Raw genomic sequence first — 27,490 nt, 5'->3', positions numbered from 1 at the left:
GGCAGATCTTATGAAAGTCAAAAACCTTCTTGGTACAAGTCATTTTATGAATTACCAACTCTTAAGAAGTTTGGTTAAGCAAAAACACTCCCACATGAAACCAACATATCTGCATCATCAGATCGACTGAGGAGCTACTTTAGCAGGATAAAAGGATCTAATTACTCCCAGATCACAGCTAAATAAAGTTTACAAGCTTTAACTTGGAAGGAAACAAGAGGGATAAAGAAACATCTTTTTTTTTTTCCATTATACTCTCATATTAAGTGGGTAGCTACCAAGAAAAAAATCTTTTAGTAGTGATGAAAAATATGTGTGGTAGGAGATCTCCTAAAGACCTACTGTCTGCCTTGAATTCTGCCATCAGATGCTCTGAAATTAATTCTTCCACTGAAGATTCCAGCTTCCGCTCCCCATCAATAATCCAAGGAGTCTGAGGTAAATTCCTGGAATATTTGTTGTATCTTCCTGTAAAAGACAAGCACGGTACTTCTAACCACTCCACAGCCATGAGTGAAAGCTGCAGTCTTGCCCAGCACATTTAACTTCCATGGGAGCTTTGTGCTAATAAATTGACAGGCTCACGCTTGCTTTATGGCAGGAGCATTACACCAGCACTGTGGATCACACATGGCTGCATCTAGGGAAGTGGCAGCAGCCAGGATGGCCACTTAGGGTGGACTTGGAGAGCTTGTGGCTGCAGTCCTGCCTCCAGGTATCCTGTGTGAAATAACCTAGGTTCCAAGCCAGTTCTGCATTGCCTGAAGGCTTAAGAAAAGAAACCCAAACTAAAATGCTTTGGCTCACTACAAGAACACCATGCAAGGAGTAAAAAATCCCCATAATAAACCAGGAGGAATGGCAGGAGTCTTGAGAAGGTGCCATGTAAAGAGACTGGCATCTTTGGATGATCCCAGTGATGTTTTCGTGGCATCTCCATGGCAGGCTATAACAAAAGAACAAGCTTGACATGGATGAACAATATGAGCTTTTTTAGGAACAGGTTTGATAAGAACTGGAAATATTCCCAAAGCAAGGAAATAATTCATAAAGGCCAAGGAGCAACCCCCTGCTTAAACTGCTTTCAACCCGAAACTTTGCAAATAGAAAAGAAATTCAGAGTAGCTCTGTGCATTACTTTGGGCCTCTGACATCTCAGGGGTTTGGGGTTTCGTATCATATTTTCCTATCTCGAACAATGTTTCCTTTTTGCAGTTCAAGCACAGAAAAAGCCACACAAACAAATGGGGAAACTGAGTAACACAGTTTCACTTGGGCAAATAATGAAAGTAGGATGACTCATCATTCAGATACAGCCTCACACTGCTAAATTCTCTTGCCATAAAACGGAAAAAAGAGAACTAGGTTTGCTTTTTTTTTTTTTTCCTCTCAGCTCCCCATTCTAATAATTTAAACTTTTGATCTGAACAAGAGTAGGTTTAAAAAAACAGGTGTTTCTTGGTTTGACAGCCTCATAATCCTTAGAAAAGGATGGGGTGTAAACACTAAAGGTAAGGTCAAGAGGACAATGTTGTGCTTACAAATTAAGATCCCATCTCATTTATTAAAAGCAAAATATCTGCACTGTACTCAATAAATTATATTCTGGATTTAGTTCTTCAAAAATTAAACACCTGCCTGGATTGGTTTTTTGTTGGAGCAAGATATAAACTATAAATTATATGACCAGTATTAAAGGACAGGCCGAAAGCAAACCCTCTGTTTTGCTCTTCATACTGTTGAATTCTGAAAAAACTATCCAATAAAGCAACTTAAAATAAAGCAGTGTGTTTGGAAAAGCCTAAAAGGAACTGGATATCTTGGATTCACAAAAACGTACATCTAACTGTCTAAACAGTAATTAAAAATAAGGAATGGTTATATGTAGAACATCGACTATCCTGCCATTCACTTTCACACTTTTTCATTTTCCATTTCTTTATATTCAGGATTTTTATCATCAGAGTATGTTGGATTTAAATTAAAGGTTGGGTTCTTTTTAGTAATAATCAGTTTGCATGTATTTAAATAAGATGTTCATACAAAGGACTAGAAGAATGGCAGATACTCTGGCAGGCAGATGATAAAAAAGTTCAATCATCTGAACTCAGGGACACCCAAGTGTTGCTGCACTACCTGTCTCACCCAAACCTTTATAAATCTCATGAAGATTTGCAGTTTTGGATGGGATAATATGCAGAGAAATCCAGATGGTGAAAACCTCTGAATCCAAATCAAAACCCAAGGAAGTGAACAGCACTGCTGGGAGCTTGCTGGTGTGGAGATGCCTTTCTCAAACCATTATTCTGAGGGGATCTGTAATTTCTAACTTCTGACAAAATAATATCTTCAGCATAGGTCAAATATAATTTCTTCCCCTTTCAAAGCACTCTTGGATAGAGCTGGATTTGTTTCTTTTTTCCTTACACTTCATTACAGGAATTATCAAACAGCAAGAATCCTCTGGGTCTCAGGGCAGTGTTATAAAGTTCTCTTCAAGACAACACAGGAGCAAAGAAATGGATCACTTTACCAGCCACAAAAACTGCACCATTATTGCACTGAATTTCCAGAGCATCACAGAGGTTCTTTGGTGAACTTGGGGGACATGGAAAATGCCTGTATTAAAAGTAAAAACAGAGTAAAGCATTATCACTACTAGAACGTGATGGAACATCACCAGAGCAGTAAAAAGTGCCTGTTTTCGGCCTCCCACTGTTTGTGATTTTTACCATATTAACAGCACTTGGTGTTTTCTTAAAACTCAACTCCTAACATTTTGGAAATATGGGAATATTTCTTGTAAAGGGAAGCTTACCTTACAAACTCTAAAGTTCAAAATCATCCTTTTAATTAAAAGAACAGGAGTGATTTTCTATTGCCAGAAAGAAAATATGTTTTAAGCAGTAAACCAACAGAATTTGAACAATCAAAAGTTCTTTTAAAGCCACCCTACCACTACATACCCACTGGATATTTTTCTCCTCTCCCTAATTCTATACAAAGGCACAATACTAAGAAATAGTTTCAGTATATACTTACTTGAGAAAATCCTCTTCTTTTATTCTCTCCAAGGCTTTTATAACTGCCATTCTGGTGAAAACAGACTGCACAGTGAAATTAAAAAATGAGTCAAGACCTAAGAAATGCAAGGAAAGGATATGCCTGAGGAAGAAAAAAGCACTGAAACTTACACTGTGCAGTTCTATCACTGCTCACTTGGGAGCTCAGGTCCAAATGTGCAAAACAGTTTAAAACCAGAATCCTAAATCCATGAACAGAAACCTAAACCAGCTTCTTTTTCAGGTGTTAAATATACCCAAGCCCAGCTTTTATGTCAGTGACATAAAAGTGACAGGTAGTTCTGCTGAAAATAAGCCTGTTGAGTAGGAATCTGTTTCTGAAGTTCAAAAATGGATTGATTCTCAGAACTAAGGGCTCTGAACAGTGGAGCTGGGCAGTTCCTCCTGTGGAAAGCAAGCAGCTCCCCACTCCCAAGCTGCAGCAAAAGCAGTAATGCCAGTAGAGCAGGAGCAGACTGCCAAGCTCTGTGCACAGCCAGCTGCTGCTGGGGTAACTCCAGTGGGAATTTATGTTCCTGGGACAGGAGGAACAAGTGTTGCAACAGCTGAGGTGAAATCCTGCTTAGGAAGGCTGAAGACAGGAGAAGGTCTCTAAATGAACCTTCTAACCAAGCATGGTCAGGTCTTGAAATCCACTTGGGATGGAGCCTGCCCACTCTGAGTTTCATCAAGGTAAAATGTTTTTTCTTGTGTCTCCCCTGAACTTCTCATTTCAATGTATTACTGCTGTGCCTCCTCCCTCCACCATGCTCTGTGCAGACCAGCCTGGCTCCCTGCTCTCAGTGATCTCTTTTGGCACCAGGAGGACATTCAACTGGATCCTCCCCAAAGCGTTCACCAAGAACCTTGAAGAAGTCCAGGTTCCTCAGCCTCCCCTCCCAGGCATGTGCTCCAGCCCTGGGACTGCGCTGATGGCTGTCTGCTGAATTTACAATTTAATGGTGTCTTTTTTGCAAACTGGATTGGGGATTTAGGAAAACAAACAAACAGAAAACCCCTGGATCACTGTTTGGGACAATTAAAGTCTTGGCTCTAGAGAGTTCCTGGGTGTCTTCAGGAAAGCTGCTCTTTCTCCTGCTAAGCATAAATCAGAGATAATAGCACTTCCCTTCCTCATAGAACAGATGAGCAGGAAAGCCCTGAAAGCAGCAGCAGGTTTAAATAACTATCTACACAGACAGCACAGAAATTTTCCCTCAGAAGCCAGTTTTTACACCACTTCTCTGATTAACACAGACCTTGAAGCCCAGCTTCTTTGTGAGGACAAACCTCTGACAGCTCTTCAGAGCTGGTATTTTTCTTTAGATTCCCCTACATTTTGTTGCCTGTGTGAATTTAACAGCCAGGCCCTGCTGCTTTAGCTCCTTATGTGGGATTTCCCCCCTTTTAAAGGGCAGCAATGCAGCAAGCAGTGAGTTACAACAATACAACCCTGCTAAAAGAAGAGTGGTGCTTATTGGTCAGGTGGAGTAGAGTCAGCAGAATTCCTGGGCCAGACTCTGCCAAACATTGGCAGACTCTTCACCAGAAAGAATCAAAGGCCTTGCAATGGCCTCTGACAGGAGTTACTTGTTCTCCCTCTGATCACACCAACTGTCCCACTTGTATCAGTTTCCCTCCAACTGGTTTTTTATCCTCGCGTGTCCCCTTTTCCATCAATGGCTGTATGTGTGCTCAGGGTCTGCAGCAAGTGGCAAGGTCCCTTTTCTTTCCCCCCTCCTCCAGAGGCAGGCAGGATAAAACCATCCTGCATATATCCTGGCTTTCATTCAGATCAGAGTGATCATCTCCCTTTTGGCTGCCAAGTCTCATCTTCACAATGTGACTTATCTGAACTGCTTCACCCACAGAGAGCTTGAAGATCATCTTTTATACTACTTTTAATGCATGACAATCAAATTCCTAGATCTTAAGGGAGGTATTTACAGAGAACCTTCCTAAAATGATGGCCTTTGGACAGCCTGGAAAGTGAACAACCTTAAAAAAAGCACCAAGCTCTTGGTTTTACTAAGTTGAGAATTGTGAAGTGAATAAAGGAGACAACTTTATTTTCAGACATTTGAAAACTAGAGAGCTTTTTGATGAAGGAAAAGCAGACACCGAGCATTGACTGAATATCCAGGTAAGTTGTAGGCTACTGCTGTGAAATTCTGAATGTCAGAGCAGAAATACAATGATGAGATCTTACCTGTTTGTTCTTTGCTGGTTTGAAACAGTCTGGGCAGGCTGTGGCTCTAAACACAAAAATGAAAATTAGCTGCTCCTCTTACAGAGAAGGAAATAGACAGACTCACAAGCATAGCATGTAAATGGTTTTTGTACACATACATCCAGTGTCTCACATCCACAGCTTAGCTCAGAGCAGATTTTCAAATTCCCTTTATCCTAAACCATGAATGGTGCAAGATGTGCATTGCTTGATCCAGAGAAATCAAGGACAAAGCTCTGCTCTTCTGCTCTGACCAACACTGTGTCTCAGATTTGAGATGGGATGGAAAACACACAAGTTTAGCTTTCAGTCCTTTCCAATCCTTCTCAATAAAGGCCATGATTAATATTTTAAATTCTAGGCAAGATCCATTGACACCTTGAAATCTGTACTTGCCGCTCTTAGACAACACCCACTACAAACCTGAGATTCAAACCTGAATCTCTCTTCTGGAGAGGAAAATTCAATTTCGCACCGAAAAAGTAACCCCAGGTGCTCACCACGACCTGTGCTTTGCCTGTTTGAAAGGAAATTATTGGCTGTTTCATGAAAGTGAAAGCCAAGTCAGTGAAACACTTTTTCTGAGCAGTGTAGAGGAAGTTGCTATTCCTATTAGTGCATTTCTGTGTGTGCAGGCAGAGACACTTCTGACCTCCAACCCAAGTTATCATGTCTTGCTGGTGCTTTTTAACACCTCTGTAACTCCTCCAGACTCTAAGGAAGCAGGTTTTGCTGTTTCTATACAAACAACTTCCCTGGCCAGTCTGTGACCCAAAGCAATGCAAACTCCCTCTTCCAAAATTTCAATATCACCTTACCCTTAAATATGAACTGACAAGAGCCAATTCAATCTTCCATGTCAAACCATTCAGCACACCCACCTCCACACAACTGTGTAAGAACAGGTGAGAAACTGCAGATGCCATGCTTGGAAATCCAATCCAAAAGCACATCTGGAGTTCTCCAGGTTGAGACAAAGTCCTACTTTGCTTCCACAGAAACCATGACTGTCACTACTGCTGTGATAATTCCCAAATTTACCATATTTCCCTGAAAACTAAAGCACTGCCTCAGAATGTGCCCAGAGCCAGCCACTCCCACAAGCAGAATGCCTTGGCACCTCAGGAACTACTGTGTAATTAAATTAGGTGATGTACTGCTACTTCAGAAAGTGTCTCAAACCTTAATTGCTGTTTAAGTGTGCTACAAAGAGGAGGCAAATAAAGGGATATTGTCAGGTCACATAGAATGAACCTGTGTAATTGGAAAGTGGAATGGAACTTCTTTACAGCTTTCACCTCTACAACTGCTCTGCTTGGAGCACTAACACTGGCACCATAACATGTTCAAAAGCAATACTCCTGAAATGACAGAAAAAGAATGGAAGGATGAGCAGAAAATACCAGTGAAGAAGTTTCAGAGGAAGTAAAATTAAATAAATTAGAACAAAAGGGTGCAGGATACAGAAACACTTCAGTTCTTTATAGAATTGCAGGAACCATTCTTTAGAACAGTAGTTTGGCCCTACAATTTTCTCCCTCTTTTGCCCAGTCTTGAAGAAGCTGGACAGGAAAGATGTTCAGCAAACACTGGTAATAATTATTCCTAATACTGGTTCCTTCCCAACTTCCATTCCCTCATCTTCACCTCAAGACAAACAAAAGATGCAGTTGTGGAAAACCAAGAAGGTGGTGGATTGAGCACTCAAAGATCACAAATGTCCAGAAGAGAAATCAGGAAATAAAGGCTGCAGGAGAAATCTCCAGTCTCAAGAAATGAATTCATGTTTCAACAGAGATGTCTCTGCTGAGCCTCCTTCCACGCTAAGATTTAACTTGCAGTGGGTGCAAATTAACTGAGTGAAACTTTAGCTTTTCCAGGAAGCATCAATAAACAGGAAGAGTGACCCCAATTTTCCAGAATATACTACAGCTAGATTTTGAGAAATCAGATGAAATGGCAGCTAAATTCACAGAACTGTTTTGCTTTTTTGAGTACAGCAGGTGCCCTACTGGGCCAGGCCAGAGGCTGTGTGCAGTGGCCAGGGAATTTCTGGCTTTCATCAACCAGCTGGATTAACTCGCTTCAAAGCCTTTCCTCCTGTCCATGTGTCCTACAGGAGCAGGAAAATGTAGGTATGACCTCAAAAGATTCCCCCACCTCAATTACATGGTTCAAATTTTTAAAAATTACACAGGGAATGTCTTTGAGGAGGGCTGAAATTAAAGAACTTATCTGAATGCTCTCCTTCCAGTTCAAATCAGAATTCCAGATGATTTTTTTTCTTGGCAGAATTAACCAGAGATGGTTTAACTTCAAGCTCTGCAACATCATGTGGATATGAGGAAATCTAGATGCAGGCCATGTTCTAGTTTATAAACACTGCATATTGTCCTCTGCAACAAATCCAAACCAACAGTGTTGCACAACATTTAGATAAAGATCTTTTGTTACATGTAGAAAAACTTACAGGAAATGGCACTCCTCGTCTGTTTCTGGGTGAGCAAAGACCACGCTAACTTCAAACAAACTCTAAATTAAAAAAAAAAAAGAAAAAAGAACAAGGAGGAGGTAATAGTTTTTTTAAACAACCAGGGAGGATATTCTCAAGCACCCATATTGTAATTGTAGGAAAACAGCAGAGACAAAAGAGAGAATAAGCCATTAATTTATGTTTAAAGACATTAAAAGGTGTGCCACAACAGCATTTGACTTTCTGAAGTCACCAAAGATGATGTGAGAGCACTTCAGAGCCATGAGTAACCTGCACTAGTCCCATCCTGTGCAGGGCTGAGGCAGAGGCAGCCAAGGCTCAAAGCCTATTACGGTCACTAAACCCCAGAGCCCTCCCAGGAGTGCAATAAAGATAAAAACCCTGCAGTAGTCACCACTGTAAAATTTTGTCAGGGGCTTCTTTTGCAGTGCCTGCATGGCCTTGGGGAAAAGAAAGGCAAAAAAGCTGGTGGATTGACAGCTAGCCCAGGAACTCCAGTGTAATCTCAATTCTTCCCCCAACTGCCTCTCTGGCCTTGGGCAAACAACGCTCATTACTTCTGTTACTCAGATACCAGAACACCTCAGGAGGGCTATTGAAAAGATTTGCTAATATTCAAGGGCCTTGTAGATAAAGGACAGTAGAAAAACAACTTTTGTGATACAGCGATGTCTGGAGTGGCTCCATGCCTAAGTGGTGGGGAGCTTTTGCTAACTTGGTGTGTAAGAAATTTGTTTCTTCCTGGATCATCTTCAGAGTAACTGAGTGGGTTTTTTCTTCACTAAGACAAAAGGGATGCTTTCAATTAGCACTCCTGGGAAAACACAGCCTGTAATTATTATGGAAGCTGACAAATCAACACAAAGACAAAGTGGATCTAGTCTTGGGGTCAGTGCTATGGCTGGTGACAAGTAAAACACACAGCCAGCCATGACTGCAGAAAATTTATAGTCAAGACAACTCAAGGTGCTTCTGAATTTGGCAACACCTGACTGCCATGTTCAGTCAATGCCTTTCAAAAAGATTTTAAGGATATTAATCAGAATCTGCAGATTGAAAACAGTTTGAAAAAAAACATTTCTACTGCCTACTTAGGGATATTGCAGGTCCCAACAAGCCCATTTCTAGTGTTCATTAGAGTGAACAAGGACCAGTCTTTTCTCTTTCAGTACATTTTAGACATTTATTTTATCCAAAGAACCTGAACAAGTGTTGGCAGTGACAGCAGATCAGGGAAGGAATGTGTGGGCATTCCTCAGCCTCTGCAAAACAGGGATCCTGGAACAGGAGACAGCTGGAAAAGTCTCATTAACATAACGAGGATGGCAGCACAAGAGATTTAGCACAAGCCTGTGGTGGTTTCAGAAGATGCAATGATCTGTATGGACAAAAATGAACACTGGGCCCCTCAGGACTCTCACTTGGAGAGCTCTGGTTAAAAGAACTCCCCCTTGCTCTTCCCTACAGTGAATTTAGGAGCCAATGAATTTGTTTCTCTCTTAATAAGGAAAAAAGGATACATTTTTATTTCCCCACCATGTGCATAAGTGTATAAATATACACACACAAACCCATATGAAAAAAGAATGAAGAAATAAAGAAAAAAGTGTTCTGTTCTTTATACAAGACCTTTCCATCAGCAGGAACACCCAACTCTTCTGACAGCTGGGGATGAATAATCCACTTATAAGCTTCTTTCAGCTGAACGATGTCATCCTTTGCCAAGGGAAGGCCCAGATTTCTGAATCACAAAGAAATAATAACTTGCACAGGAGTCTGTCAAAAATAGATACATGACATACAATATTCCAAGAGGAACTTAAGTAGCTACTGTCAAGTAAAACGGATTCTTTTTTTAATGTGCACTGAGGAAAATGATGTCAGAGCTCCCTGGGAGATCAAAAGTTGCAAGAGTCTTTCCAGAGCCTGCCCAGAGAAAAGCTGACAAAGAGAGAGATGCATTTCAAACCACTTGTTTGGGAACTTAGAGAGCAAAAGAGATAAGTAAGGTCAAACCAGGTAAAAAAGAAAAAACAAAACACACAAAACCCAGCTGCCACCTTATTCTTTTAAGCATCAGGTAAATGGGACTATAAATCAACATTACTATAGAGAAATGGTGTCTGTATGAAGAGTTCTTGTCAGACAGACAGACAGCAAAAGCAATGGCTCACCTTATCTGCTGCTTCACGCCCAGCCAAGCAGCACGCTGCAGGTCACCAGCCATGCCCAGGGAAAAGAGAGGAAAAAATAAAAGCAAGTGAAATTAAGGCTCAGAACTCCCAACAATCTAAGAGACTCTTTGCAAAGGGAGAAGTGTTTTTAAAACTCGTGACAAAAAGGAAGTATCAGGAATTTAGCTTTTGCTTCAGAAGTGGAAAGATTAAAATTCAGTGAGTTTTTATTTCTAAGATATCACTTTGTTCTTCACATCAAATCCTATCTGGCTTAATAAAAAAAAAAAAAAAGAGGAATATTGAACACTTTGAAACTTGCTATTTATGCTGTAACTGCAGAAAGACCCTAAGTCATCAGTTATCTTCCATATAGAAATAAAAAAAAAAGTGTCTAAATGAATGGGATACAAAAGCTGATTGACATAAATTAATAAAACCCAAAATTCATCTATCCTCCATTATAAAAAAATGGAATTAAAAATATACTTGGTCTTACTTGGTAATCACAGAATTGCCCCCTTACTTAAAGCATACCACTTAGTTTAGGTGAATAGGCTAAATATGGAAAAGGGCAGGAAAAGAAGGAATAATTCTAGAAATCAGAGGGAGCTTTTAGTATAAATGCTCAAGTTCACTGACAATTAGTAAAAAGAGAAAAACTCCCCTCAGAACTTCCTACAGTGAAGAACAACAACAGTTTCAGTTCTCCTCTACTAACAACAAAATACACTAGGACTGGCAGGAAAGCACTTAACTAATTCAGCCTGTGTCACCCTTCTCACTGAAGACAAACTCCAAAAATCAAGTTGTTTGATTTGAATCCACCACAATGAAACAGTTTTCAGTCTGTAGGCTGCAGGCTTCTAAACCCCTTCCCCATCTTTTATTTTTCATAAACTTAAAGAATATCCTCCCCCAAATTCTGCTGAAAGAATCACTGTGCATTGTCAAGGAAATAATTCTAAGGAAGAAGTTTGAAAATAGGTCTCAAACTTCAGGATCACATGGATATCAGAAGGAACCACATCATAGATCCCTTTTCCATGCTGATAAGGAACTCAATCAACAAAATAAGTCTATTATCCTTCATTTGGTACATCTAAAAGAATGAGGGAACCCTAAAAACAGTGCTGGAAATTAAGAGGGAAGAGGGATGGTGGAGAGAGGACACAAACTTTGTTAGATCCATTATACACAAACCTACACATTGGTGAACAAAACAAATGCATTTGTAATGATGAAATGCTGTTTGCTCAAATCCACTGTGATTCATTATCCTGCATTTGAAGACAGTATAGGTAAGGCTGCTTCACTTGAAGTATATTGTAATCCTGTTTGCATAATAACCCAGATAAAATCATACATAAAAATAGCTTCAATTGAAATTCCTTGAACATAGCTCTGAACTACAGGATGTAACAACCACAGAACTGGGCCTAGGAAGCTGCATTTGACAAATGCCAGTTTACAAAGAACCCCCTCTCATGCCTTGATTTAGAGCACTTGCAGGTTTGGGATGTTTGGGACTCAGGGGGAGGCTCATTGCACTCCCCTTCCCCGTTTTCTTTGGATAAAACTACAAAATAGACAAAACTTATGCATGGGAGTAGCTATGCTAAAATGAGAGCATAGGTGAAATTTCATCTCCTCTCTCTCTTGACTTCCAAGTTGAAAGAGAATTAAAGAAATTACTTTTCCCCTTCAATTAAGGGGAAACAATAGATGAGCGTACTGCAAGCACAGAAGCCAAAAGATTCCAAATTGCATTCAACCACCAAGCCAGCCAAACCCCTCAACTCTCTCCCAGCTGAACATGGAGCAGGGGATCAGATCCCTCTACTTCGTAATTACTTCATGTTTGTGAAGTGGTTTGAAAATGAAAAATGCTCATTACAGAGCTGAAGCCTGCAGGGCAATGCTCAGCAGCAAATACATCTCTGGAACACACCAGCCCAGGCACTGTATTGATTACAAGCTGCAGGATATTATTCTGGCGCTATCTGAGGGAGAACAGTGGCAACAGTTGAAATTCCATGTGCAATCCCAGCCATAGCATTGTTTCAGTGCATTAGCAAAGAGATGGGGAATTCCAGGATGAGGCACAGGCAGCCCTAGAGGGAGCAATGACTACAGATGTTATTTGCATCAATGTCCTTGTAGCAAGCACCAGGATGATGGACCACGACTGAGACCACAGGCAGAGCCAGCAGCCACCCTTCTGAAGGGCACAACTCACCTCATATTCTAACAGAGATGCCTGACATAAACTTGGCACTCCTGTATTTATAATTTCTTTCAATCAAATCTCTTACTTGTGGAAGGAGGCAATTGCTTCCTTGCATCACAGATACAAATACTATGCAAATGTAGATTTTTATGTCCTGCTCTTCTCCAGCTCCCCTCGTACATTTTAGACTTGGCAGGATGACAAGTATCATAATTAAATGAGATTAAGGTAACACTGAAAGGCAGTTTCTGATTTTTTTTTTTTTTTTTTGTTAAAAAAGATGATGGAGAAAATCTGTGTGTCACACCAGAGGGCAGTGGGAGAGAGGATGCCTTTGGGTGCTCTTTGATGATAGGATTCCACATGTTCTTGTACACAGCAGGTCAAAGAATTAAAAGCAGAATTTAACAAATGGCCTCTTTTCAGCACAAAGCATGTTGAGATATTCTGATATCTGATTTTGATATTTTCAGACATTTTTACACACTGTCTTGCTGCTTTTCTATGGCTGTAAAACACATTCTCACCTTTTTTTTTAAGTGATAAACAGAGAGGAGATAAATAAAGCCCCATGATTTTTAAAGTTCTTCCTCCACCATCACCCCTTTTCACCCCTGCAGCTGGAGCAAACAGCTGCTTTAGCATTTGACAAGACTGGAGGGATGGAGTAGAAGGGACAGCAGGAACTTCTTAATCCAAACCTTCTCCTAGCCTAACCAAAAGTGCTTCCAAAGGGAACAGATCCAGTTTTGGAGCTTCCTACTCACTCATTTCACTCTATCTATTGATTTGTGGGCCCACAGAACAACTCTGACTCCCCTGGCTGTCCCCCAGCACTGCTGCTTTGCTGGGACACGAGCCCCAGGCAGTGAGGACATCCCTCAGCTGAACTGCAATGCAACACCACCCTCTACCGAGGCTTCCTGCAAACATCAGGTGCTCCTGGACCACAGCAGCTTACACCAGGCTTATAGCTGGACTAAAACTTGGTAAAGTCTGATCTACATTTGGGGTTTGCCAGAGCATCCAATACTCACCCAGCCTGAAAGTGCTTTTTGACAGACCTCATTTTTTGGAGGCATCAAAACCCAAAATGGGAATCAGGGCGGCTTACCCAGACAGAAAGGACAAAGCAAACACACCAACTATGCTCAATTTAAGATGGGAAGCAGAGAATCTTATGTTGCAGAAGATTTAGGAGTAGAATATTTGTTAGCTGTTACAGTGGCACTTGCCGAAGATGCCACAAGTAACAGTACAAATCACCACCACACCTGCAGTAGATTATTTACCGAACTGTATGGGAGCAGAAGAGACCTCACCACGGCTTCACACAGAAATCCAACACCACTGACACTTCTTTCTGCCATGTTCAGTGCAGCTTCCACCACATCTTAACCACTGCAGGCATCTCTTGTACAGATTTATGTGCTGTCCTTTAAAACACCACTTTTGCATCACTTTTAGAACAGTACTTTTGCATCATTTTATATCAGAAAGCAGAGGAAGATTCAAAATATCTCACAACTAAGTGTATTTTCCCATCAGTTAAAATGCTGAACACTTCAAGAGTTCATCCTCAAATTCCTTCATTTGCATTTTGCACTACCAATTATCCTTTATCCCTGGAAAGGGGCCAGCTATGCAGCTCTGTCTCCAAAAAGATCCACAAAGCAGGGCTGGCATCTGCACCAAAGGGAACAATTCAATGAGGGTTTCAACAAACTCCTTTTAGGTCTTCAGATGGAAAGTAACTCCTGGGCCTACTGAAAACTGAAGAGACTCAGGCCCTTTATTAATTACAATAATGCCCAACCAGAAGGAAAGGGAGAGCAGACTTCACTTCCAGCATCGACTTTTGGGTTTTTTAAACAATAAGAATTAAAAATCTAACCACCTCCAGCTCATACATTCCACAGTTACTTTCTTAAATATGTATTTAATTATTTAAGTTACTTACCTCTCTGACAGACAGCTGTGGGGGTAGTGACACAGAAAATACAAAACTGGTGAACTGGTAGTCAGCAGTATTAACTTTTTGGCACACCTGTAAGAGAAGGAGCTTAATAGGAAACCACAGCAATGGGACTGAGCTGATAATTTTTGTTCTAGAATAATCACTGTGAATTCATGTTATCACACACTCAGAGAGCTGCCCAACATACAAACCAGAATAATCACTTAACAACTTATTGAAATACAAGCTTTTCTGTCCTGTTAAAAAAAAAGTTACTTATCAACAGTTCCTTAGTGCTACAAAACAACCAAATTCACTATTTTAAGGCCAGGACCAATTGTATATTGAAATTTTAGGTGAAATCAGCATCTCAGATAAGGAAATTTATGTATCAAATAAGTAGGTTTTGTGGTGCCTTAAGCAGCGTTGCCAGATTTTCCATTGCTACTGAAGAGAGTAGCTGTGCAACAAATCTTAGCAGTGGATTCGGTAAAAAGATACATATTCTGTCCATGGAAACAAAAAAGAAACTATGTATTATACTTTCTGTCCAGTCCCATTTTTGATACATTCCTGCTATTAAATCAAATCCTTTTCTATCAAAACTCTGTTAAATATCTTAGATGCCAGTGGGAGTTTTCTAGCTGATATTTCAGTTTGTCACATGAGCAATACACTTGCTCAGAGATTTGCAATTGCAATGGTCTGTACCCACATTCTCTCCTAACTCACATTTTCTCTATTATCCACAATCTGTTGCATCACCAAAACATTTTCTTCCTCTGTGGCACTTCATAAAGACAGGTTCATGCTGTATTAGAAATGTGTGGTTCAGAGAACAGCACTTGATGACTCCTCATTTTCCTGTCACATAAAAAGTGAAGAGAGGTTGCCAGTTCCACTGAGGTTTTCCTTGAAAGCAGCTGAACCTCAGGTCATCTCCTAAATTCATGTAGCTACATATCTGTTAGTCCTTTTCTTAGGAAAGTGTGCTCCCTGCAGTCATTCCATTGCACCTGCACTGCTATTTTTTAAGAAAGTGCCACGATGACAAAGCCTGGGCAAAATTTGATGCCGCCACAGATGCAACTTCCCAGCTGCACAGGTGTGCAAACACTGCCCAAGAGCAGGGTGGAGTAGGATTCTACCATCTACATTTCAAATCTTCAAAATAGGCAGATGTTCTGGTTTGTTGTCTGGCCTCCCAAAAAAAAAAAAAAAAAAAGAAAAGAGATAACATTTCTTTTGAAGAAAACAACAAAAAAACTGTGCAGTGTTTTCAGTCACCAGCTCTATCCTGTAGGCCCCAACATACATAAGCTCTAAAAAAGTACCCCAAAAGGCTAAAAATGTACCTTTTTAACAAAGTCAGCCTCACAGAACTCCTGGAGAATTCCCAAACACACATTGCAAACCTTCCCAGCAGAGCTCTCCATGGCAGTATTCCCTCTGCCAGCCGAAGGAAGCTGTGGGACGGCCCCGTTGAGGTTCAGATCATCAGCACCTTCTTCCCTGCTGTGTTCAAGCCTGATTCTCTTACAAGGTGGGTCAGCCGCATCCAAACAGACTGTGTCTTCTTTTTCCTGGCTGTTCTTCAAAAATTCCTGCAAATCCTTCATCAGATCCTGACACAAACAGAGGAAACACACCCTGGTTGTTTGCTCCTCTTTAACAAACATAATTCCATAGGGCAGTATTGTTCCAGTTGAGGCTTAATGTATATAATTAACAACATGGAATTTATGCCCAAAGACATCTTTAAGACACAATTCAACAGCTCCAAGCTGCATTTCTCTCAAAACAGAAATTTCCAGAGAAAATATTGATGAATAGACTTGTTTATCATCCAAGAACGAAAACGTTTTCTAGACCTGGCTTGCAGAAACACATTTATCTTTGTCCCATCACTATTCCATGAAAAGAGACATTTAGTGCTTTTTTGTCATTTAGATTATGTAGAATTTAACTCCTTCAACTCCTTAATTCCTTCAACTCAACAGGAAGAGTGTTGGCCACTATAATAAAAAGAAAAGAGAGCAGACACAGGTGGGGGTGAAATTAAACACACAGAGTAAGAACTTTGTATCAGGAGAGAAGCCTTCAAAAATTTACAATTACCTGCATGCCTCTGATTCCTGGAAGGATGAGACACAAAGCATAGTTCAGGAAGAAGGATTCATTAAAAGGATTTCAGTAAGGAAGACAGCAGTTACTGTGTTGTTGCAACTCAGAGGAAAATCAGGTAGAGATGCAAAAGGATAAAAAAAGGGCACAACGAACGAACACTCCTCAAACAATTGATAAAAATGGAAAAGGAAAGGGAAAAAAGATGTTAAAAATGAATTGTGGAGAGTCTAAACTTGAGCAAAGGTAAAACAATCAAGACAGACACCAGCAGACACAAAGCATAAAGACAGGGGGTTAGAGCAAGCTAAGGATGTCTAATAACACTGTGTTTCTCTGATTTATCTTTAACCTTTGCTCTGCAATTCTTCAGTTGCATCCCCCTACCAATTCTGCAATATCACATGAATTTCCATTCCATTAAAGGCACAAGCATACACATATGCATACACAAGTTCTACATAACTCCTTTTCCTTTCAGGCCAAGAGCCCAAGAACACAACGAAGGACAAACCTGGTGTGGGTGTCTATAGAGCAGCTGTGATCCCACGCAGCAGAACCTCAAAACACATCGTGGGCAAGTGCCAGTGCTGAGTAAGAGCTGAACAATTGGTCTGTCCTTCTCTGTCAGGGAAGACATGCTGGGCAAATCTAAAATTCAACACAGAAGAATAAAAAGAAAAGCTTAGAACAAACACAGTTCAGCAATTCAATAATAAAAGTACTCAGCTGAGACACCATATTTAGAGTAACTGGAATTTTTCTGGCCTCTAGAGAAAACTTGGGATGCACATTTGTTTTAAATCACAGGCACAAGAGAAGTGGAAGACCAACCCAAAAAGATCACTGACTGGAGGAAAAGCTTCTGTATTTCTTAAGTTTCCTAGAAAACCTGAACTCAAGTTCTGACAAGGAAATGCTGAGCTTTTGCCCAGTTTCATCTTGGATAAAGTACATGACATGCTAATCTTTACTGAATGAAGGAGGGTGGAGCTAAGACATATTAAGGCAAATTTAAAATGGGAATTCCTCCTAAAATTGCAGTGACTAAAGAATCAGTGTGTTAAAATCAAAGGGGAAAAATTAAAAGATAAGTAAGATTTATAAGATTTATAAAATAAAGATTTGCTTCCCTTCTCAATATAGAACTCATATTTTTGCGAGAAATCTCACAATGCTTTTTTTCACCCCTAAAATAGCATGGCTAATTTGGTTTCCCATTGTTCTCTCTGCCCAGAACTTTAGAAAAGACTGATTTTTTTTTTTCCCAAAATGTTGTGAACTCAACATTTTTTGGAAGAAGAGAGAATCCCAGTAAGGTCTCACCCTTACTGGACATCAAGGAAATTTCAGGAGGCACATAAGGATAACCACAACTGTTCAGACCAAAGGTTTAACGAGTCCACTGTCACCCAAAGTGGGAATAAATTCAGCAAGGAATTCCACAGTACCAATGAACCACCTGATTTTGCTTTGGGCTTAGCTCCTGTAAGCAACACTTGATACTCTCTTAGTTCCTGTGGCCCAAGGGATGGGATATATCCATGTTCTCCATGCCAGCCACTGTTGCACCTGCAATATCTAATCCTGTTCAGGAGTACCCTGCACAGGAATACTGCAGCCATGGAAAACCTCCACAGCACGGAAAAGTTATTAATTCAATTAATTTCTTTAGCCCTGGGTTTGGATGTTTTAGGGTAAGCTGTAAAAACCAAGGGCTGCCTGGAAAACTTCAAAGCTGCTTTTAAAGAAAAAGAACAAACACGGACAAACACGCTTTTAGGTAATTGCGACCTCAATTCACCTCCATGCGACTTAAATACTGGCACTTAGTGACACGTGAGGTAAATGTGACAATATTCCTGACACTTGGTGGTAACGTGAGAGAAGGAATCGCGGCCCCCACTCCGGCCCAGCACCTCAGGGCGGAGCTCAGAACCCTCCAGATGTAAGGGGAGGGGGGCACAGGGGCGCCGTTCCGGATCCGTTCCCTCTCCATTCCCATTCCCATTCCCATTCCTATTCGCACTCGCACTCGCACTCCCGCTCCCATTCCCATTCCCACTCCGTTCCCATTCCCGTCCCGCTCACCCCTCGTTCGGCGGCCCGCGGAGCCGGCACAGACCCGCTCAGCAGAGCGGCAGAGCGCATCGCCCGGCCGGCGCGGCGGGGCGCCGCGCCCGCAGGGCGGCTGGTAGAATAGCTCGGCGCTCCTGCATGGCGCCTGCCAGCGGACGGGGCCGAGCGAGGCCGAGCCCGAACCGAACGGAGCCGAGCGGCGCCGAGCCGGGGTCGAGGTTGAGCCGAGCGAGGCCGAAGCGGCGCTAAGCGGGCGCGATGGCGGCGACGCCGCCGCCCAAGCCCTGGGAGTCCCGGCGGCTGCCGGGCACCGCGACCGCCTTCCAGTGAGTGCGACCTTCCCGCCCGGGTGTCCCCGTCGCGGCCGCCGTTGGGGTTCGCCCCCTCGGGCCAGCTGGGCCCGCTCCCCTGGGGCGGGCTCAAAGGTCGGGCCCGGCCGGGGCCGTCCCGCACCGTGAGAGGCTTGTACCGGGCGGGGAGGGGTGGGCTCGGCGTGCGGGGCTTCGAGCTCAAACCCCGCGGGTGGTAGAGGGATGCTGCGTGTGCGGTGTGGGGAAGGGAAAGCTGTGTTGACACCGGGAGTAGATTGCGTTCAGAGTCCATTCCTGGGGGCATTCCCAATCCTTTCCTAGCGGCGTTCGCAGTCCTTTCCTGGGGGCTGTGCAGCTCTGTGGGCCCCCGAGCCTCTGCAGGACCGGGGGAGCTGCGTGTCAGCCCCAGGACTTGGAAGAAATCCCTGTGTGTTGTCAGTCTCGTGTGTGTATTCCCGTCTTCTGGGAGCTCTCCCGGAAAACCCAGCCTGCTCGTGGAGAAGGATGCGCAGAAAGGGTTTGTGAACTCCTCCTTTTTTTATGGGAAGCGAAGGAAGGCTCGCTCGGTGGCTGAATACTCGTATTGTTTTTCGCTTGGTGCTGGTGGTTGCAGTTAGAGGGAGCTGAAACTGGGCAAAAGGTTGGCCCAGCACTAAACATTGAGCAGAAACTTCGCAGTGTTCTCTGCAACCTGCAGTGTGCTGAGCCAGCAGTTTGGTGGTGTTGTTTTTTCATTCTGGGTTTATTTACCCCATTTTAAATGGCTCCAAGCAGCTTTGAAGCGGGGTGTCCCAAGTTGCCTAATGGACAGAGGACTGTAGTGTGACTTACTGAGCTACAGTAGCTCTGTTTGCTGGGGTAATAACTTATTTTTCCTTCTGTTTTCAACTGCTGAGAGAGTTACAATCTGTGACGGAAAAAGCAGCAGCGTAAAGATACAAATATTATTCTTTGCTGTGGAAACCTGTAAGTTTTGCTGAGAGGAAGCTGTTCCCTACCTTGTATGGAAATAGTACAGCAAGCAGCAGCTCCATAGCAATTCCAGCTTGACTTCCTTCTTTTTTTTGTGGAGTGCAGAAGTGGGAAGTCTTGAGATGAGGAAGTAAGCATGGGAAAGAAAATGTATGACTTTTATGGTGATAATCTGTGAATGAAACACATATATTTTTATTGAACTGGCAGAAGTTGGACAAAAAACTGCTTGACAGAATTCAAATGCTAGTCAAGTACTTCCAGAGTTTTATTATGAAGGTCGTTGATAAAACGATTTAAACTTAGGGGCATGCAAAGGAAAAGAAAAATTACTAAATTAAGACCTCTCTCTGCCAACACTTCTCAGTAGTAGATTTAGCCCCTTGACAATCTGCACAGGTAACCAGGTAGTTTGGGTAGAGAGGGAAATTGGGGACCCCCAAGCCCTTGCTCATATTGTTGCATAATTACTTGGATTCCCAGTTAGGTCATACCACCCTTTAAGAGTGGATTCAGAGGAGCTCTCAAGCTTTCTTCCTGCTGTATCATTGGCTCATTGTGTAGAAGAGCTGGCAACAAGGGTTGGTAATAAAACTTTCATATTGGAAAGTTCATAAAAGTTTGTGTTAGGGCCTATGAGAGGCTTTCATGTGCAGAAGAATGACATGGGTGTTAGAGCAGCAGGTTTGATGGCTCTGGGTTGTGTATTTCATGTGCTGATACATTAAATACACAACATATGACAGAATAAATAGACAAAGGTTTTCCATGTTTACATTCCAGTTCTGTGTTTACACTGGATATATGATTATGGGGGTTTTATTTCCCTGAAGGATCTGTGTTTCCTGTCCAGATATTTTACTTTCAGCAAACACTGTTCAATGTACTGAGTGTTGGGCTCCCTGGTTCCCTGTCCCTCCACTGCTGAAACTCTCTATGGTGTTTAGTAGTTAGTGGAATGGAAAACTTAAACTCTGGGTGCTGATCTTGATTATCTGAATTGGTTTAGGTCTGCTGACTTGGGTGACAACCTGCTGACCAGGCCTGGACAGCCCACGGTGGCACGAATCCCTCCACCCATTTTGCCAAGACCATCCCAGCAAACGGCAAGCAGCAGCCTGAGCGCTTTCAGGCCGGCCTACAGCAGCTCCTTTTCCCCAGGCTATGGCTCATATGGCACCTCTTTCTATGGAAGCTATAGTCCCTACAGCTATGGCTACGGAGGGCTGGGCTATAACCGCTTCTGTGCCGATGGCATTCCCCCCAGCAGGTTCGTGCAGCAGGCTGAGGAGAGCAGCAGAGGGGCCTTCCAGTCCATCGAGAGCATTGTGCACGCCTTTGCCTCGGTCAGCATGATGATGGACGCGACCTTCTCAGCTGTCTACAACAGCTTCAGGGCTGTGCTGGATGTGGCCAACCACTTCTCCCGCCTCAAAATTCACTTCACCAAGGTGTTTTCAGCTTTTGCTCTAGTGAGAACTATAAGGTACCTCTACCAGCGCCTGCAGCGCTTGCTGGGTCTGCAGCAGAGCTGCGAGAACGAGGATTTGTGGGCTGAGAGTGAGGGCAAAGTAGCTCGTGCTGGCCTTGAAGACAAGGTGGCTAACTCTGCGAAATCCTGGCCCATTTTCTTGTTCTTTGCTGTTATATTGGGAGGCCCCTACCTGATTTGGAAGCTGCTTTCTACATACAGTGAGGAAGAAACAGGTAAAGATGACCTGCAGCACCACAGAAGAGTGGCATGTATTGCTCCTTTTGTTGTTGCCTGTATAGTGATTAATCTCACACCAGATGCTGGGGCACAGTACTGAATTTTTAGGCATGTAATGCAAGTGACAGCCTGTTTAAGTAACATGTTATTAAGATGTGTTTTCCTGCTGAAGCTTTCTGTGATTCCAGAATCATGCTTCCTCTCAACTTCTGGTTCCTTCCTATTAGATGTGGCAGTTTGGGTTGGGTGGGACAAGTGTTGGTTGGATTTACTCAACAGATCTTGCTTTTCATGTTACTTCTGTCACTCCTCTATTGGAAAAGTTTTAGCAAGGAAGTTGAAGTGTTTTCTTCATTTTCCTTTGAAAAACACACCAAACTTTGTAATTCAAAGCAGATAAACTTGTGTTTTTTGTTTGAAAACAGTGTCTAGTAACTGGGCGAGTGGAGAAGATGACCATGTAGTTGGAAGAGCAGAATATGATTTCAGTGCTCTCTCAGAAGAAGAAATTTCTTTCCGTGCTGGTGACATGCTAAGATTAGCACCCAAAGGTAAACTTTTGATTTTCTGTTTATTTTCTTATCACACATGAAGTAAGTTACAGTGCAAGAGTCTGAAAATTGAAACAAAAAAGCCCCCAAACCACCTTATTTGACCCAATTCCTCATCCACACTGATTTTTACTCCCCATGAAGTGATTACTTGCATTCTAATAAAACTTACAGAGTAGTTTTGTTCAGTTTTGTTGAATTGTCCTGTAACTTGATGTATTTGCATTCTCTTCTTCAGAACAACAACCCAAGATCCGTGGTTGGCTTCTGGCTAGTTACGATGGGCAGACAACAGGACTTGTGCCAGCTAATTACATCAAAATCCTGGGAAAAAGAAGAGGTAGGAGAACAGTGGACCTTGAAAGGATTCCAGAGCAGCGGCCAGCATTTCCCAGCACAGCTGTCAGAGGAGCCCCTGCTGCTGTGACTTCTGAGGAGCAGGAGGCTGCTTTTGAAACTGTTTTTGCTGGAAGCAGCAAAGTTCCTGTTGCATCGGACTCCGCTGTGGCTGGAGGAGAAAAGCAGGAACTCTGATGCACTTTGATCAGCAAAGAAATTGAACTGTGCTTTATTGATACCACTTAGGGTTTGTTGAAAATCTGGTTTGTAGTGGAACACTGGTAGGTCTGTACCAGTTCTTGCTGCTACTGGCTGGTGAAGGGATGGAGAAATGATTGCTCAAATTTGTGGTATTTATTTTTGACTCACCTAAGGCTGTACGTCAGTGATTCTATCCACCCACCTGGCAGCGACTCTAAGATCTTGAGTTAGGAGAAGTGAGGCATTCATAAAAAAGCAAACAAAGGAAAAAAAATAGGGACTGCCATTCTTGCTTAGGAGACAAATTAACACCCAGTCTTTGTAGGAGTATCAAGCCTCTTCAATGGATGTGCAAAGGGAAGATTGATTTCTGTAAGATGCCCTCCAAAACATCACCCTCAGAATCATAAAGGAGTAACACATTGTCTCCCTGTGAAAGGAGGGAGAGTTGCAGGAGATGCACACAATGGAATAGTGTTAGAAGGTTTAAGTTGCTTTCTATAAGAAGTAGGGTTCTGTCATAAAGAACTTAGCTCTCAGGAAAAAAGGGACTTGGGAGGAAGGAGAGGAGAAATAGAGTTTACAAAGGGAGAGCAGTGAGGCATCACCAGTAGTTCCAAGCAGTTCTATTTTGTTTATTAAAAGGACATTAGAATAAAGGGTATTCTGCAGTCAGGCACTCATTAGTTGTTACTCCCTTAACTAACTTTGCATCGCTCTTGGCCATTTTGTGATGTAGCCTGTTAGCTGCCTATCAGCTACCATCTGCACCTCAACTTACTTCTGTCCATTATTGATTTTATATGAGTGTCAAAATATCTCTCCTGCATTTTTGAGCAGCAGGAAAGCCTTGAGTTGGGGGAAACTGAAAGTAATTGGAGCATCAAAAAAAAAGTAACATTTCTTGCTAATTGTCTCAGAGAAGGTCTTGGAGTTGGACAAACTTTTCATGCTGCCTTTCAGGTGGTAAATTTTGCATCTGCCCATAGAATTTTAGGGCTCCAGTTGATCAAAAGCCATAGAAATATTGGGACTGTTTAAAGTATTTTCTTCATATGGGTGTTTGAGAATTCTGTCTTGAAATACTGTTTTGGTTTTTTTGTTAAATGAAGCAAAGATTATTAAAACATTTTTTTTTCTTTGTAGTATGTATGTATAATGTGTTGAACTTCTGAAGGTTACATCAGTGAATTAAATAACTGAGTTTGTCTTAATCATTAAAATAGCTGTTTTATTTTAAAGTTTCTTGAAAATGTAAGTTAGGCACAGGCCTTTTCTTAATTGATTGAGTAGTTTCAGTTTGACCATTCCTACAGGGATCTTCAACACCCATTATGTGTTAACAAAGCTTTCAGTATTTATATTTTAATGGCATTTGCTGGCCTTGGGTTCTTAGAAGTCTGTTCAACACAACAAAACTCTATAAAAATGATCACAATATTATTGAGGTAGAGTGCCTGAAAAGACAAATGTTATGCTGGAACCTTGATTTGAAAGTAATCTCTGAATGCCTGTTGTTAATAAATAGAACATGAATTTAAGTGGTTGTCCTCAGGTATTGGGAGATGGTGATTAGAATAATTTATAGTAAATTGTTAGATTTTTCAAGTGCAGATGTAAATGAAAAAGTAGTTAAAGGCCAAATTAAAATTTTGAGGTTTAAAACAGAACATGTTCCCGAGACATTGCCCTGTGTACCAGAAAATTATCTTGAAAATTATATCTGCTGTTGAAATGAAAATAGCAAAAAAAAAAAAAATCTGAAATTTAAAATACAGAGAAGCAAAAGGGAGGAGGGATGTATCAAGTGTACAGTTCTGTGTGCAGAGTGTGCCCCTGGAGGGAATTCATTTACAGTTCTGAGATGTAATTAATGGACTGTCAGTCTCTCCTGTCAGTGAAAGATTTCAGTCAGAGGAAGTCTTTGAATGAATGAATAAATAAACCCCAATTTTTTTTTTTTTTTAAGAGTATCCATTCAGGGAGATTTTTTGTTTTCTGGCTGGTTTGGGTTGGTTTTTTTTCTGTTTTCTCTTTTGTTTTCTGGCTCAGAACAATGATACTTGTTGGAATGTTTTAAGTCTTATTTTTAGAAAGATAAATATATTTTCACTTCCAGGTCACACTATTTTGACAACAATTCTTTTAGCAGGAAGGAAGGTTATTCTTACCTGAGTTGTCTTTATATTTGTTTTACTTAGCCTGGAAGTCACTGTCATCATTGTATCTGTTAAATATCAACAAGAATTTTGATCCTTTCAATCTTGCAATTACCTTAATTGGAAAAGAATGCTCTGAGGAATTGAAGTCAGTTATTTAACTCACAATTAATTGTATTGATTGCAGAAGGGTATTAAATTTCATTGAAGTAAAATATACACTACATTTTACTGTCTGTTTCTGTCCACGTGGCAGGCTACAGAAAAAAGACCTAAATGAGCACTGGGTGGAAAGGAAGGCTTGTGGACAGGCTGCTCAAGACTTGCACAGCTTTAGGAAGGGCAGAAGACCAAAAGGAGCAGATGTGGCTGCAACAGCAGAGTGTAGAAGAGGAGATCAGAAAAGAGAGGTGGTTGAAATATTGCTTAACCTAAGCATTTAGGCAAGCAGCTCTTATTTTGAGCCCTGTACATACTAAGTTACTTTTATGTTACTCTTCAGAATTATTTATATACCTGTAGCAGAGCTACGAGTCTGTAACAGAGCTTTGACATATCTTTATATAAGATACTAGTTTATTCTTACTTAAATCTTACTGATACTGTTCAGTAGGTCAACCATTTTCTGCTTGAAAATATGAGCTACTGACAAATGCCACTGCTGAGTGGTTCTCAGGGTGCAAACAGAACTTGAACATGCACAGGGTCAAAGCTTTGTTCAGCTTTCTGAAAAATAAATTTTAAATCCTCTGTTTGTCTAGTAGAACTAAATTGGCCACTTTGCACAGGTTCAAAAGTCTTCCTTGTGTGGAATTAGACTCCATCTGGGATATTAAGGTTGTTCTGACTTGGTGAAATTTGCTGCTGAGGCAAATGCAGTTTCTTAAAAAAATCTCATCTGTTGGCAGTGAAAACCTTCCAGAAGAGGTGCAAACTTGGAAACCAGCACAGGGATTTCTTGATAAACCAGTGTAGAAATGCTCTTGTGTGCAATCATAGCAGAACTGTACTTGTTTTACAAAACATAACACAAGAAGTTATGTTCTTATGTAACTCCTTCCAGATTTTTATTCATGCAGGTGTGGCCCAAGTGTTGAGATTGGTGAACATTTTTGGGCTGTAAAGGCAGGTAGTAATTGTGTGTGTCCACAGGTGGTGAGACACATTCTTTTCTCTTCTCCTTGTGTCTTGGACTGGTTCCTTTGCAGGGCAGTTTGAAACAGCTTTGGGCTGATAAATCTGTCCCCTGGGTTCTGTGGCCACGTGGAGCTCAGTCTTTAAACGGCTGGATAATCTCTCCTTGGAACAAGTGCACTGGTGTAACTGGTTTGACTGGTAACAGAGGAATGATGTCAGTGCAGGGCACCCCTGGCTCTTCCTTACCTGCTTTGAGCAATTCCCTGAATTTCACAACAGTCACAAAACTGTCAGACTCCAGCAAATGACAGGGATTATTTATGCTGTCAGAATATAAACAACAGTCTTGAGGTTTTAGAAATGAAAAATACAAAGAGACAGTTCTACTACCTTTGAATTATTGTAACTGATTTAGCACAGTCTCTAGAACAGCAAATGAGTAAAATTTAAGACACTGATTTTTTTGTTTATTCTCAAATACTGATAATGTTTTTCTTATTTAAAAAAAATAAATAGGAGGGGACAGACTTCTGCCTAACAGCACAGATTATTGAAAAAACCATGTTCCAGTTCTCTGACATACCATCAAGTTTCCATTCATCGTGGAATAACTGGATGTCATCATAATGCAGCAATATTAGAGAATTAGAGATTTTAGATACTTCTCTAGATTGGTGGAATCATTTTTTCAGAATTTTTCTGTGTGTTTTTTTTTTGTTGTTGTTGTTGTTTTGTTTTTGTTTTTTTGTGTTCTCTGTCCTCACAGTATTATTCCAGAGTTTACAAGTGGTATTTTTGGAAAGAAGATTATTAATATCCCTGAGTTTTGCCAAATTACCACGAAGGGAAGGATTGTTATGTGAGAAATGGATATCTGGGCTGGACTTTATTGGGCACAGGTGGCTTCCCACAGGAAGTAATTTTAAAATGTTTGGGAATACTTGAGACAGTAGTAGACATGCAGTGGGAATCAAACTGTGTGGGTGAAATAACTCCCAGTGGTTAGGCTGTTCTGTGTAATTAGCTCAAATTTCAATGTTCTCCTACTGTTCTTTACGGTTAACAGCGTATCAAGTGTTTTCATCAGCTGAAAACCTGGGAAGAGCTTGAACTGAGGCTCCTTCTCTGTGATAGGAGCATGGAGTGCATTAACACACTGCTGCTTAATTAATTACCTGTGCTTACATCACGAGCCAAATTCAGGTGTCTGATGCATTATTTCGGCGGGCGATAAGAACTTCCGGTGGCCGGGATTTTCTTTCCCTGCCGGCTTCTGGCAGGCGCGAGTGCTGCGGTGAGTTGTGGCAGCGGAAAGCGGAGTTACTGCCGTGGGCTCCGCTCGGAAAGCAGCGGAGGGGGAGGAGCGGCGTGACGTCACACGGAGCGAGGGCCACCCGGCGTGACGTCACGCGCGGCACTCCCCCGCTGCAGCGAGAGGGACCGGAGCCGGGCTGCGTCACTTGTGCGAGGCGCGCCGTGACGTCACCGTGACGCCGCGCGGGGCGGTGCGTTGCTGGGGCGACCGGACGCCGCGCGCGGGGCGGGAGGTGTCTTTGCCGTCGCTGCACTGCGGCAAGGCGGGGCCGCCGCGCGCCCGGGGCGGGAGAGCTCCGCGCCGCCCCATTGGCTGCGCCCGGCGCGGGAGGGCGGGGTCTCGTCACCCGCCCCGCGCCCATTGGCGGCGGCCGCCCCCCTCACGTCGTTCCCGCCCCTCCCCTGAGGGCGGGGCCGGGCGGTGCCAACAGATGAGGGCGCGGCG

At 42.2% G+C, this 27,490-nt stretch overlaps 2 protein-coding genes across 7 annotated transcripts in view; one reads left to right on the top strand and one right to left on the bottom strand.

Annotated features, from left to right (window-relative positions):
- Positions 1-27,137, bottom strand: part of PUS10 (pseudouridine synthase 10) — a 33,616-nt gene extending 6,479 nt beyond the window's left edge. Inside the window, exons 1-11 of one of the 6 annotated variants that reach the window (XM_053972473.1) lie at positions 26,907-27,137; positions 16,786-16,922; positions 15,503-15,772; positions 14,151-14,237; positions 9,961-9,995; positions 9,416-9,527; positions 7,763-7,824; positions 5,272-5,317; positions 3,043-3,107; positions 2,534-2,619; positions 343-468 (exon numbers count right to left, since the gene is read on the bottom strand). In XM_053972473.1, the coding sequence (XP_053828448.1) occupies positions 343-468; positions 2,534-2,619; positions 3,043-3,107; positions 5,272-5,317; positions 7,763-7,824; positions 9,416-9,527; positions 9,961-9,995; positions 14,151-14,237; positions 15,503-15,772; positions 16,786-16,911 (1,015 nt within the window). In that variant the 5' untranslated portion in view covers positions 16,912-16,922; positions 26,907-27,137. Of the gene's footprint in view, positions 1-342; positions 469-2,533; positions 2,620-3,042; positions 3,140-5,271; positions 5,318-7,762; positions 7,825-9,415; positions 9,528-9,960; positions 9,996-14,150; positions 14,238-15,502; positions 15,773-16,785; positions 16,923-18,362; positions 18,445-26,906 lie in introns of those variants that run through there. The other 5 variants (XM_053972478.1, XM_053972475.1, XM_053972474.1 and 2 more) reach the window with 5 other exon arrangements.
- PEX13 (peroxisomal biogenesis factor 13) lies at positions 18,533-23,976 on the top strand. Its single transcript, XM_053972479.1, has 4 exons — positions 18,533-18,676; positions 20,643-21,340; positions 21,770-21,895; positions 22,134-23,976. The coding sequence occupies exons 1-4, from the start codon at positions 18,609-18,611 to the stop codon at positions 22,427-22,429; spliced, it is 1,188 nt and encodes a 395-aa protein (XP_053828454.1). The 5' UTR covers positions 18,533-18,608; the 3' UTR covers positions 22,430-23,976.
- Positions 27,138-27,490: the final 353 nt, after the last annotated feature.

Source organism: Vidua macroura, chromosome 3 (assembly GCF_024509145.1).
Source record: "Vidua macroura isolate BioBank_ID:100142 chromosome 3, ASM2450914v1, whole genome shotgun sequence".
NCBI classification, from domain to species: Eukaryota; Metazoa; Chordata; class Aves; order Passeriformes; family Viduidae; genus Vidua; species Vidua macroura.
This window is presented reverse-complemented; position numbering and strand designations above follow the sequence as displayed.

Coding starts and splice junctions, on each gene's coding strand:
- PEX13 (XM_053972479.1), top strand. CDS start 18,609: ATGGCGGCGACGCCGCCGCCCAAGCCCTGGGAGTCCCGGCGGCTGCCG. Junction 18,677..20,642: donor GGCACCGCGACCGCCTTCCA/GTGAGTGCGACC, acceptor GAATTGGTTTAG/GTCTGCTGACTTGGGTGACA. Junction 21,341..21,769: donor ATACAGTGAGGAAGAAACAG/GTAAAGATGACC, acceptor GTTTGAAAACAG/TGTCTAGTAACTGGGCGAGT.